The sequence below is a fragment of the Oreochromis niloticus genome, linkage group LG18 (genome assembly GCF_001858045.2).
Source record: "Oreochromis niloticus isolate F11D_XX linkage group LG18, O_niloticus_UMD_NMBU, whole genome shotgun sequence".
Taxonomy (NCBI): domain Eukaryota; kingdom Metazoa; phylum Chordata; class Actinopteri; order Cichliformes; family Cichlidae; genus Oreochromis; species Oreochromis niloticus.
The window spans coordinates 34,655,691-34,667,991 of record NC_031982.2 but is presented as its reverse complement, the minus strand read 5'-3'; the positions used below and the strand labels follow the sequence as shown (position 1 = coordinate 34,667,991).

The 12,301-nt window shown below is 45.3% G+C and overlaps 1 protein-coding gene across 2 annotated transcripts; it reads left to right on the top strand.

Annotated features, from left to right (window-relative positions):
* Positions 1 to 14: 14 nt before the first annotated feature.
* On the top strand, positions 15 to 11,407 carry rpp40 (ribonuclease P/MRP 40 subunit). 2 transcript variants are annotated; one of them, XM_003458114.4, is made up of 8 exons: positions 16 to 275; positions 4,340 to 4,484; positions 4,819 to 4,887; positions 8,113 to 8,208; positions 10,142 to 10,264; positions 10,341 to 10,506; positions 10,587 to 10,721; positions 10,799 to 11,407. In XM_003458114.4, the coding sequence occupies exons 1-8, from the start codon at positions 156 to 158 to the stop codon at positions 10,995 to 10,997; spliced, it is 1,053 nt and encodes a 350-aa protein (XP_003458162.1). In that variant the 5' UTR covers positions 16 to 155; the 3' UTR covers positions 10,998 to 11,407. The 2 variants fall into 2 exon arrangements, with proteins under 2 accessions (XP_005476951.1, XP_003458162.1); XM_005476894.3 differs by lacking the exon at positions 8,113 to 8,208 and having other exon boundaries at positions 15 to 275.
* Positions 11,408 to 12,301: the final 894 nt, after the last annotated feature.

Here is a 12,301-nt window from a genome sequence, read left to right as displayed (position 1 = left end):
CACACACACACACACACACACAAACGCCCCATTCACCCAACAGCCGGAATATCCTCCAAAATAAAAACAACGAACACTTCCGGTTCGCTACCGGGAGCTTTTAAACTGAAAAGCCGCGGCCGGAAACACGTGTAGTTAGCTCGCAGCCGAAGAAGATGACGTCCTCGGAGCTGGACCGGACTCCGCGGACTCTGTTGGTGTCGGAGAGCTCCAGCTTCTTGGACCCGAAGAACCGGATCAGCGCGCAGGTGCAGCAGTTGCACTTCAACCACCAGGTGACGCTCTCACCCTTCACCTCTGACCTTTCACCTCCGAGCCGTTAGCTTCACAGCGTCGGGCTCACGGACGGCTTCATGTAAATTTAAAGTCGTGTTTGATCGAGTGCAAGGAGAGCAGTCACGAGTGGAGCAGTGCTGAGTATGCGGGTGGAGCAGCAGGGCTCAGTGTGCGAGTGGTTCTGTGGATGACCGTTCAGAGCATTGAGGTGGAAGGATTGCGTGTTCAGAGGTGAGTCAGCAGTCGCCCCCACAGAGCGGCTTTACCAGAGACTAACTTCAGGATTTGGGAGTGGAGAGTATGGATCTGCAGTCCTGACCTCAACCCCACCCAGCACCCGTGGGAGCTGCTCTGAGAGGTCAAACCTCTCAAATCTTTCACATCTCAGAACACCGCCGTCACTCCTAAAACTTCCCCCCGTTTCTTAACAACTAGATGCCACGTTGCCATATCATTTTTTTGATTGGTCGACACGGTACTTTTTTCGACTAATAGGAAAGGGTGGGGGGTTTTTTGGTTTTGTTTTTGCTCACAGGCTGAGAGTGCTTTCGAGCGTTTTCCTTATAAAACGCCGTTTTTACCGTTTCTTCCGGCAGTAAATATAAACAACGATAGTATTCAGGAAGAAAACCAAACATTGCAGATATTTTTATCATAACTCTGGTTTTACGTGGCCGATCAACACAATTTAAAAACTGGTATAAAGTCCACACTTTGTCCGTCAATTGTTCCGTCTGTCCTGCTCACATCCATAGCTGGACTGGCCATCGGGCATACCTATGGGCTCAAAATGTGGTCATAAATATTTTGTACTTGTAAATCAGTTTTGTATGTGTAAAAAGAATTTGTGCGTGCGTAAAAAAGATTTGTGCGTGTGTAAAAAAAGATTTGTATGTGTAAAAAAGATTTGTGTGTGTAAAAAGAATTTGTGTGTGGACTTAGCCAAAAACCCCCCTGCAAGTTACAAGTACGAATTTTGACCCTATTTTTCTTCCTGTCATCTGATTGGTCAATGTCATGTCAATCACAAATGTAACAATCCAATCAGAGAACAGATGGGTTTGGCTGTCGGAGGGGCACTTTTTTGAACTGCAGGTCCTTGAAGGGAATAAATGCCCTTTTACATGCCAACCCAGCGTTTTCCTTCATCACCACAAAGGAAAACAGTCTGTGGTCATCCGAGTTTGGTGATTTTTGTGTCACAGGTCTACGTGCTTTATACAGGGACTTCCACAGCCTTTTCAACAGCGCTGCGGACCGGGGGGGCAGTGTTTTGGAAATGACAGTCTTCATTACAAAGCTTTCTTCGTTATGAATTAGCATACATGTTTTTATTGAACATTTGAAGAACTAGCAAAAAAACCAAACTCTTGTAGAGGACATAAAGTCAGAGACAGAAACGACAAGGAGCAGGTGCATCTAGTACAGGTAGAGCTGCTGCAAAAACCCACAGAGCTCAGCAGCCAGCGCAACAAATTCTGGATCCTTTGCTTTTAGTTAGCAGTTAGCATTAGCAGCACATCCTGCGTCCGATGTGAAAGGACCTTTATGCTGCGCACTGTGACTCACAGCAATGGTCCCGGGTCAGCCCTGACTTTGTGTTAAACTAATCCTAAAGTAATAATGGTATTTCTAACCACTGACATACCACAACTTTATCCTTTCAACAGCTGCTGAAAGTTAGGGGACCTAGCTGCTATCGGATATTTATATAGAGATCCTCCAGCTTCAAACTGTATTACCCTTCAAGGACCTGCAGTTCAAAAAAGTGCCCCTCCGACAGCCAAACCCATCTGTTCTCTGATTGGATTGTTACATTTGTGATTGACATGACATTGACCAATCAGATGACAGGAAGAAAAATAGGGTCAAAATTCGTACTTGTAACTTGCAGGGGGGTTTTTGGCTAAGTCCACACACAAATCTTTTTTACACATACAAATCTTTTTTACGCACGCACAAATTCTTTTTACACATACAAATCTTTTTTACACACAAACAAATCTTTTTTGCACATACAAATCTTTTTTACGCACGCACAAATTCTTTTTACACATACAAAACTGATTTACAAGTACAAAATATTTATGACCACATTTTGAGCCCATACATACCGGGCATTTTCCCGGTGGGCCGCTCGTGATTTTTCGTTTTTATGGGCCGATGGGGTTTTATTTCTTTTATTTTTTCAACGGTATAAATGAATAGTGGTGTATTGGCCAGTTGGTCATGATCGACTCTGGGCTGGACCAATTACAGCCGAGGAGGTCGAACTTTAAAGTTGAGGTGAAAAGCAACGCGATTTGTCCCGATCAGCTGATCAATGATCAATGATCAGCTGATCGGCTTTTCTCTCTGCGTCAGAAAGAGCAAACCAGCGGAGGTCGCGTTAAACAACAGAAGCACCTTTAAACTTGATGAGCTGTTGTTAGAATTTATTTAATATTAATTTCTAGTATCAGCTGATGTTTGCTGGAGGGATGAAGGGTTGAAGGGAAGTTATGAACTGTTTCTGGGAGACAAATAACACCAGGATCCTTTTCTAGCTGACAGCTGGTAACTGTGCAGGGGCGGGTCTAGCAAAGTTTTGCCAGGGGGCCAGGTAGGGCATTAACAGGGAAAGGGGGGCACAAAAAATACGTTTCTTTCTTATTCTCATTTGAAATTTCTAGCTTTTAACAAATAATTATCTGAGTCATACAACCAAAGTTTTCATCTGATGTCAAATGTATAGAAATCCATTATTGTACATAGTAATTTTTTTCAGGGTCCCAACATAATTTCTTCAGAAGTAAGTACTGTATATGATGCCAGTATTTTCCCACATTTTCTAGATACTGTACCAGTACTGTGTGTAAAATACCATCAAAATTAAGTTTTGATGGTAAGTTTTGAGTGAGGAAGTTTTATTCTTTCTCACCTTTCTTTCTGTCTCCTTTCACTTTTTAAAGGTTGCCATGTTACAAAAATATTTTGCCCTGCCATGCTGTTTATTGATGTGGTAAATAAATAGTTTATGAAAATATCACTAAATCTGTCATTTATTATTTTTAATATTCAGTAATGGTCATGTCTCACCTCTAGGCTTCTCTGTCTTAATTTCAAGTTTCCACCATATGTTGTAGAAAGTTCAGGAGGTAAACCAAGCAGTCTTTGGGTTTCGGCTAAGTACTGTTTAGAATACCAGAATAGGGAGGATGGTGTAGGTTTAAGTTCTAGATTGATACATATATACCAACAAGACAGTGTACATCACTGTCACAACGACGTTTGTTTTCATTCAAAGGCTCTCTAGTTTTTCCCATAATACCTGGTGGGCCGGTCTCTAGTCAAAATGCCCGGGCTAATTTTTTGTCCCAGTCCAGCCCTGCTCACATCTCCAATGGTTGTACACGTTGTCATTAACGTGGCTTCACTGCACATCAGCCACGCCGCTTTGCTAGCTAAAACACCGGTGTCGGCACATAAGGACGCTGTCATAGCCTGTCAGCGACGTTGATTGGCTGCGTATATACGAATGTGAATCGCATTATTGGCTGGACTATAGGATAAGGTGGCATCGTTCTAATCCCATACAGGAGCAGCCAGTCACTCACTGACTAACACTGCAAAACAGAATTGTTAAAGTTTTAATATTAATTTCAATTCGGGTTAGATTTTTTTTGTGCGCAACGCAGATTTTCTGTGCGCAGAGACCGTGCCAGCAGTGCGCAATTGCGCACGTGCGCAGCTTAGAGGGAACATTGGTTTCCACACCACTGAAGTCGTTTTACCTCTTTTCAACCAACGGCATTCTTTCTTCAGCAGCCATTATCCTCTCCTCTCCAAATAACTTCTGCTTAGCTTTCCGAGCTTCCCTCGGGTCCTCTTCACTGTTGTGACGCGTGTTCGAAACGCAGAGAGGTGCGCTCGATTTGCCACACGGAGCAGCACGAGAGTAAAGCACGAGGGAGGTGCTAATAATCGGCTCAGTCATTTTTAATGATCGTTGAAAACCCAGATCGTAATCGAGATTAAAATTCGATTAATTGAGCAGCCCTAATCAGCTGTTTCAACTGTGCAGGTGTCTGTGCTGCTTCCTGAGTGTAGCTCCGCCCCCTCTCACCTGGACTCTGTGTTGAACAACTTCAGCAGCTTCTACCTGATCAAGAAGCTGCCGGTGTATGAGCTGCTGGACCGACACTTCCTGGAGACGGCCGTGTACCACGGTAACACACCTGTGCGCACACACACCTGAGCTCCATTCCAGGAACAAAGTTTTAAAAGAAACCTCTAAGGTTCCCAAACAGCTGATCGGAGTTAGTTCCATAATTTCGCCATGGCAACGGGTGAATAAAGAGCACGGGCTCCATGTTAACCCAGAGGAGCAGGAATATGAATCACGTCATCGTCACAAAGTTATCGTGACGACTTTGAGTTTCAGCTCTGAACTTTAATTTATATCCAATGACTCAGCTCCAGCCTGACATTAGTTACCCATAGCAACAGACTCACACACACACGCCCTCACCTGTCCCCCTGCTGTGACTGTCTGTGTTTCAGGTGCAGTGTTCGGTCTGTCCTACAGGACTCGCATCGATGAAGATAACTGCGTCGCACTGATGCCAAACGGTAACATTTCTTTTTTCTTTTTTTGTAAACTAACCTTTATTTCCAACATTCCCATTAACAATGAACATCATGGTCATCGTCACGGTGCGGGGCGAAACAGGAAACTGAGACAGTGGGCGCGCTCACCCGGACACATGCTCCTCGTTCAGAGACGTCGCAGAAACGGTTCCTCCGAGAAAACGACAAACTTTGTCTTTACATTCGTAAATGTCTGTCTGCGAAGGCGGAGTGTTACAGGAAGTGACATCAGACCGAAGCGGCAGGTTTTTCACATCTGTGTGGCGACGGGAAGATCCAGAGGAGAACCTGAGCAGAGCTGGAACAAAGGCGTGTTTTCCAGCGTGGAGGCGGGATGCTCTGGCGTTTTTAAATCACGCGGTGTCTGTCAGCGATGTGATGTCATGCCATAAAGGTTTGAAATCACTGATTGGCTTGTTGGATCTGTGGTTAAAACAGCTGTACTGCGAGAAGCTGCTGAGGAAAGCTGCAGAGTCGTCAGGGAGCAGGATGAACTTCCAAACAGGATTGCGCCACCCTGTAAGGGTTCAGAAGAACAGATGTTTGATGTTTGATGAAAGACCCTCCTCCTTTCAGCCGCAGAGCTCTGCAGGAAATTGTAGTCGATCCTGATTAGATGAGAACCTCTGACCTTCTCCTCAGTCAGCTGGACTCCATGATATGTGACAGAGCTTCTCACAGAAATACTGCATGCTGATTCGCCAATAAAAGATCTCTCTGGTGGTAATGAAATGCTTTGAGAAGCTGGTCCGCAGACACATCACAGCAGCACTGCCCCTCAGCCTGGACCCACACCAGTTTGCCTACAGAGCAAACAGATCCACGGAAGACGCTGTAGCCACAGCACTCCATGCTGCCATAACACACCTGGAAGAGCATGGGAGCTACGTGCGGATGCTCTTCGTGGATTACTGCTCAGCTTTTAACACCATCCTCCCACACAAACTGGTGGCCAAGCTACAAGACCTGGGGCTTCCATACAGCACCTGCACGTGGATCTATAGCTTCCTCTCGGGCCGTAGACAGAGAGTCAGAGTTGGCCATCACACATCCTCAGCCCTGAGTCTCAGCACTGGCTCACCCCAGGGCTGTGTTCTCAGTCCACTGCTCTACTCTCTCTACACACACGACTGCACTCCTCGCCACCACAGCAACATCTTTGTGAAATTCGCAGACGACACCACCGTGGTGGGGCTCATTTCCAAGAGTGACGAGTCTATGTACAGAGATGAGGTGGAGCAGCTGACGTCATGGTGTAAGGCCAATAACCTCCTCCTCAACACTTCAAAAACCAAAGAACTCATATTAGACTTCAGAAGGAAAAAGGCAGAGATCCAACCACTATTCATTAATGGGGACTGCGTAGAGAGGGTGGCAAGCTTCCGCTTCCTGGGAGTCAATATAGAGGAGAACCTTTCCTGGAGTGTGAACACCTCCGAGCTGCTGAAAAAGGCCCAACAGAGACTTCCTGAGAATTCTCAGGAGGAATAACATCACACAAAGACTGCTGGTGTCCTTCTACAGAGCCACCATCGAGAGTGTACCAATCTATTGCATATGCATTTGGTACACTAGCTGCACAGGAGCCCAGAGGAAAGCACTCCAAGGGATCATTAACACCGCCCAAAAGATCACTGGCTGCCCACTCCCCACACTGGAAGTTCTACACAACATCCACTGTCTTAAAAAGGCCCAAAACATCATTAAAGACACCTCACATCCTGGTCACTCCCTGTTTGAACTGTTGCCCTCAGGCAGACGGTACAGGGCAATCAGTGTAAGGACTAATAGACTTAAACACAGCTTTTATCCAACCGCAATAACACATCTGAATACTGCAAAATAATGTCCATCACGCCACTCTTGTGTTAATCCATTCGCTGTCTGAGGCATGTATGTGGGAATGTACGTGAATGTTTACTGATATGTCTTATTAGTATTTTAAGTATTTTGTTTATTTTATTTATTATTTTGTTTATTTTTATTTATTGAAATTTTATTGTTTTATTTATTTTCTGATATTGTTAGGGATGACGCAATGATCGGGGACCTTTCTTAATTTCGTTGTACTGGTGACAATGACAATAAAGTTTCTGATTCTGATTCTGAGATGGAGATTGCTCGCTTGGCGGGTGGGCCGGTTTGCTGCTGGTGGAGAGCTGCACTGAATCACGAGCATCCGCAGTTCGTGCTGGGGTTTGTGGAGGACGGTGTGCAGGAGAGGCGGAGTGTGCCGCAGTCTTTGATGGGTTTGTTCCTCGTTGGGTGATAAGGCCCTCCCACACAGCCCTGTTAGCACAGACGTACCTGCACGCTGTGAGGCGGCCCGAGCACACCAATCACCGACGGATCCAGTTAGATCCAGTCAGCACTGTATGATGAAGTATGGTTTAACCCTGATTATATCGGTTTCTCACACACGTTACTACATCATAAACCGTTTCTTACTGAAGCACAATCAGGAGTCCTGACATCCATCAGCACCTCCACCTTCAGCCTCTGTCACCATTTTCTGTGCTTCCTTCTAGTGTGGAGGAACCGCTCAGTGAGCTGACGATTGAACTGTAGCTCTCCAAAGTTTGCCGTGTCGTTCTCCTGGTCTTTGGTCATTTTCAGACAAACCAAAGAACAGATATGAGTGTTCTGACTCCGCCTCCTCACTGGCTCGAGAGGTGTCATCAGTCACCTGTTCGCCTTCACCTGCTGCCATTTTCCTGAGTAATTAGCCTGACTGCTGATTTAGAGCCAGGGTGCCGTCCTCTAACCAACCTGGTGATGTAATCAGTGATGCAATGACAACATGGCAGCGAGGAAAACAAAAATGGATTACATTCTAATGAGCTGCCATTTTCAATGTGGACTTTCCTCCGACTCAATGACAACACGTTGCTTTTTCTGTAACCTGTGACCTCAGCAGATGCCTGACTCCGCCTTTAAAAGGAAGTTGCTGTATTGTTCTGTTAGTGCATACTGTCATAAAGCCGTGACCACAGAATCGAAGTGCGGCAGTCTAAAGAGAGCGACAGGTGCACAGCTGTGACTCGATCAGTAACCTGTAAATGGTAATCCAATTACTGACTGATGGTAATCTAATTAATAAGGTAATTTGCACACTCAGTATGTTTTTAGTTGACACAGAAAACTGTCTGCTGCAGGGATGTGACATCACTTCCTGTTTCCTGCTTAAAGTATGCCGTGTGTCTGCAGGTCACCTGACCCTCTCTCTGGATAAAGACTCGTTTGAGATTTTGGGCTTCGAAGGGAAACCGTCCAGATTCAAGCACAGAACTGCCACCAGATTCGGTCTGTCCACTTCCCATTTGTAATCTCATTACTCTGAAAAGATATTGTAATCCGATTACTTTTGATTAGCATATAATTTCATTACTGGTCACCAGTGTTGGGTAAGTTACTTTAAATTAGTAACTTAGTTACATTACCTGTTACTTCTCTAAAAAAGTAACGGTTACTTCAAGTTACTCGTTACTTTCAAAGTAACTAGTTACTAGGGAAAGTAACTTTGGTTTTACTCAGAATTCTCTTGTTAATGTGTTGCTTCCGTAACTGGATTGCCAGTCTTCTAACTTGCTTACTTGCCACAAGTGCACTGTGCCACCTACCAATAGAAAGGAAAAAATAATGTGCACATTTCCACGAGAGAAATCCCACGCCTGGACCGTCGTTGACCGCCGCCATGATTCTAGCCTGCTTTTTACATCCAACACAAAAACTGCAGTCGTGGTGCTTTTGATTGTACTCAGAACTTGGAAATTCTGCCTTCTGAATAGGAAGATGTAGGTAACACCAGACTGCAGATGAGCTGCATACAGAGCTGGACTGGGACAAAACAATCGTCCCGGGCATTTTGACTAGAGACCGGCCCACCATTATAGGAAAAATCATAAAGCCTTTGAATGAAAATAAACACTGTTGTGACAGTGATGTACACTGTTCTGATGGTATATATGTATCAATCTATCAATCGTTTGTTGTAAGACTCAGATAATTATTTTTTTAAAAGCGAGACATTTTAAATGAGAATAATAAAGAAAAGTATTTCCTTGTCCCCCCCTTTCCCTGTTAATGCCCTACCTGGCCCCCTGGCAACACTTTGCTAGACCCGCCCCTGCACAGTTACCAGCTGTCAGCTACGTAGAAAAGGATGCTGGTGTTATTTGTCTCTCAGAAACAGTTCATAACTTCCCTTCAACTCATCCATGTCACCTAAAAGGTAAACCTGTTTCTCCATCACCTGTTCAGCTCTGATGATTCAGTAAGGACATCTCCTGGTTTCATCTGCATGTTTCCCTCTCACCACATATCCAAACCGATATCATGACCAGCAGCTTTACAGCTGTGGCTCCAGCAAGCATCAGCTGATACTAGAAATTAATATTAAATAAATTCTAACAACAGCTGATCAAGCTTAAACGTGCTGCTGTTGTTTAACGCGACATCCGCTGGTTTCCTCTTTCTGGCGCAAAGTGGGCGATAAATAAACAAGAGAGAAAAGCCGATCAGCTGATCATTGATCAGTTTCATGATTGAAGTAGAAACAGGAGAGAATGAGAGAAGAAGAGGCAGCTGTGCAGCTTCAGCTTTGTGTCTGTTTCATTGTAGCTGAAGTCCGGGACAAACTGTGTTCCTTTTCACCTCAGTACGAAACGCGTAATATTTTCTCTGAATACCAGACGATTCTGTTTTTTACGGGACGGTTGGCAACTCTAATAATTAACCGTATGAACAAAATAAAGTTCAACATCAGTAACATAGCACCCACCCAGCTGTATAGAAACTCCGTCATGCTAGCTAGCACGCAGTACGAAAATGTCAGCATACCGAAAATAAACTCCACCTAAACTTGGTTTATATCTGACTCCGATAGACTGCAGGTCATAACTTCTTACCTGAAGTTCAGTTCACCTGACACTCGGACCGGCGGCCGCTTCGGGTCTCTCCTCTTGCCTCCCTTTTCCTTCATCCACCTGCTGGCCTCCACCACTTGCTAATGTTATTGAATCTGTGGAAGCTCCGCGATATCCACCACACGAAGTAACGAGTAACGAGCCTATCTAATCCCAGTAACGAGTAACGCGTTCCTGGTTTTGGCATAATAACTAGTTACCGTGCTCGTTACCACAATAATAACGTAGTTACTGTAACGCGTTACTTAATAACGCGTTAGTCCCAACACTGCTGGTCACCTGTAATCTGATTACTCCTCTGTCTGCTGCAGTGGTATCTGTGGATCTGACTGACAGCAGCATGGCTCCTGGTAGGCGGAGCTACCTGAGGCTCCTCACAAGTCTTAAGTCCCGCCTTCAGCTGCAGACCGACTTCCTGTTATCACATCATCCAGGTGAGTGACCTCATCACCAAGGTGAGCCTGCCCTGTGTTACCCACAATACTGTGCTCACAGTTCTGTGTTCTTTAGGGGGCGGGGCCTCTATTCAGCCTCTCCTGTCTCGATGTGATTGGTCGCAGCACAGACCTGAGGTCAACTGCCGTGTTTTGACCAACCTGCCCTGCCCTGCACCCCTGTCATGTGACCCTCACAGCTTCCTGGAGTGGCTAGGAGCCGTTGACGCTGGCATCAGCTGGTGAGACCTTCTGATGGGCTATGACCTCATCGCTGCTTGTCACGTTTTCAGTGTTGACAATTCTTCTTCTGTGGTTTCAGCGAGAACTCGTCCAGCAGCTTCCTGTCGTCGTTTGTCTGTCCCGAACCGAACACGATGCATCGCCACGCTCTGAGCGTGTCCGTGAGCGGCCTGCTACTGCCACACGACATCCACCGTCTGCTGCAGGAGCTCAGGTGATCACCTGTCAGACCATGTGACCTCTGCCCTCTGTCGGACTGTTCTGACTCACCTGTGCTCACCTGTCCCGCAGGCGTTACGTGGAGCAGCCTCGGCTGGCGTCCTGGGTCTCCATGACGGTTCGCGGGTTTGCTGACAGTCCGGTATCCTGCAGCAACCACGAGCACGGTTTCCTGAGGGGCGGAGAGAACTTCTACACGCTGATGATGTTCCACGACCACACCTACCAGCTCCACCTTGCCATGGGAGCGCATGATGTCTGCCCGCCCTGACGCACTTGCGTACCTGTGCACGGGCATAATTTCCTCCACTCTGATTGGTTTCGTTGTAGAAACGTTTTGATTAACAAACTTTGGTTTAAATAAAGTCAGATTCAACGTCACACCCAGGGTTCTTACGGGTGCTTGAAATCCTTGAAAATGCTTGAATTTTAATATTGTCTTTTCAAGGTTTGAAAAGTGCTTGAATTTCAGATGTGGTGCTTAAAAGTGCTTGAAAGTGTAACTGTATTTCATTCACCACAAATAACTATCTGACTGAATAGTTTTCTTATCAGATAAAAAAATAAAATGAGTTGCAAAATGTAAAAGCAAAATTTCCCCGCCTGGGCTGCCTCGCACCTCTGTCTGTTTGAACGTGTGACCCCGCCCCTCCCCCTAACAGTCGGGGATGAGTGCGCTAACATACCTGTAGGTTGCTGTTTTAATGAGTGTTTGATGGAAAACGACAATGGCGGAGTTTGCACTCTCCTGTCGCATGATAGGTGAGTCCTAGTAAATAATTTCCCAATATGTGTACGTTACACATGCTATTTTTAATAGGGGTGCAACGATACACAAAATTCACGGTTCGGTTCGGTTCGATACTTTGGTGTCACGGTTCGATATTTTTTCGATACAAAAAAATGTTCATGCCTTTTTAATTTGTCATTTATTAAAATTATAAATATATATTTTAACTCAAAAGTACAGTTTTTAAATTTAATGTTGCTGAAACAAAGTAATAAAAAAATACATCTATCTGATGGAGAAATCCCTCATCTTTGGAAAAGAGAGTTTATTACAGAGAAATGTCTCTTTCCAAAATAAAAGCTATACTATACGCTTCTTCTGGGCTATATTCTCAGCAGCATATTAAACATATTGTAACAACCCTTTTGGGTTATAGCACCACTAGGGGGGGTTGCCCTACTATTGTAGTAGCTGTGGGAGTCTCCTAGTGGGTGTGTGTTGTTAGCGGCAGCCATTCTATGCTGCTCATGTTCTTTTCTCTCTGAGAAACCTTACTGTTGTGACCAACTGGCGACGGCGACTACCATGTATGTACGGACAGAGTAGAGCCGTGGAGACCTGGCTTATGAGGTGTAATGTTGCCACACCAAATAAAGGTCTGTTATTGGATTTAACCGACTGGCTTCGGGTTATTCGGCTAACCTCCACACCACATGCCCGCTGGACCTGCTAGCCGCTCCCGCCTCGCCAGACTGCTGTTACAATATCAGGTCCCCATAAGCAGAATCATGTGCTAACGGCTGTCTAAACGACTCGGGTAAAGTTTGTAGCATGCGTGCTTGTTG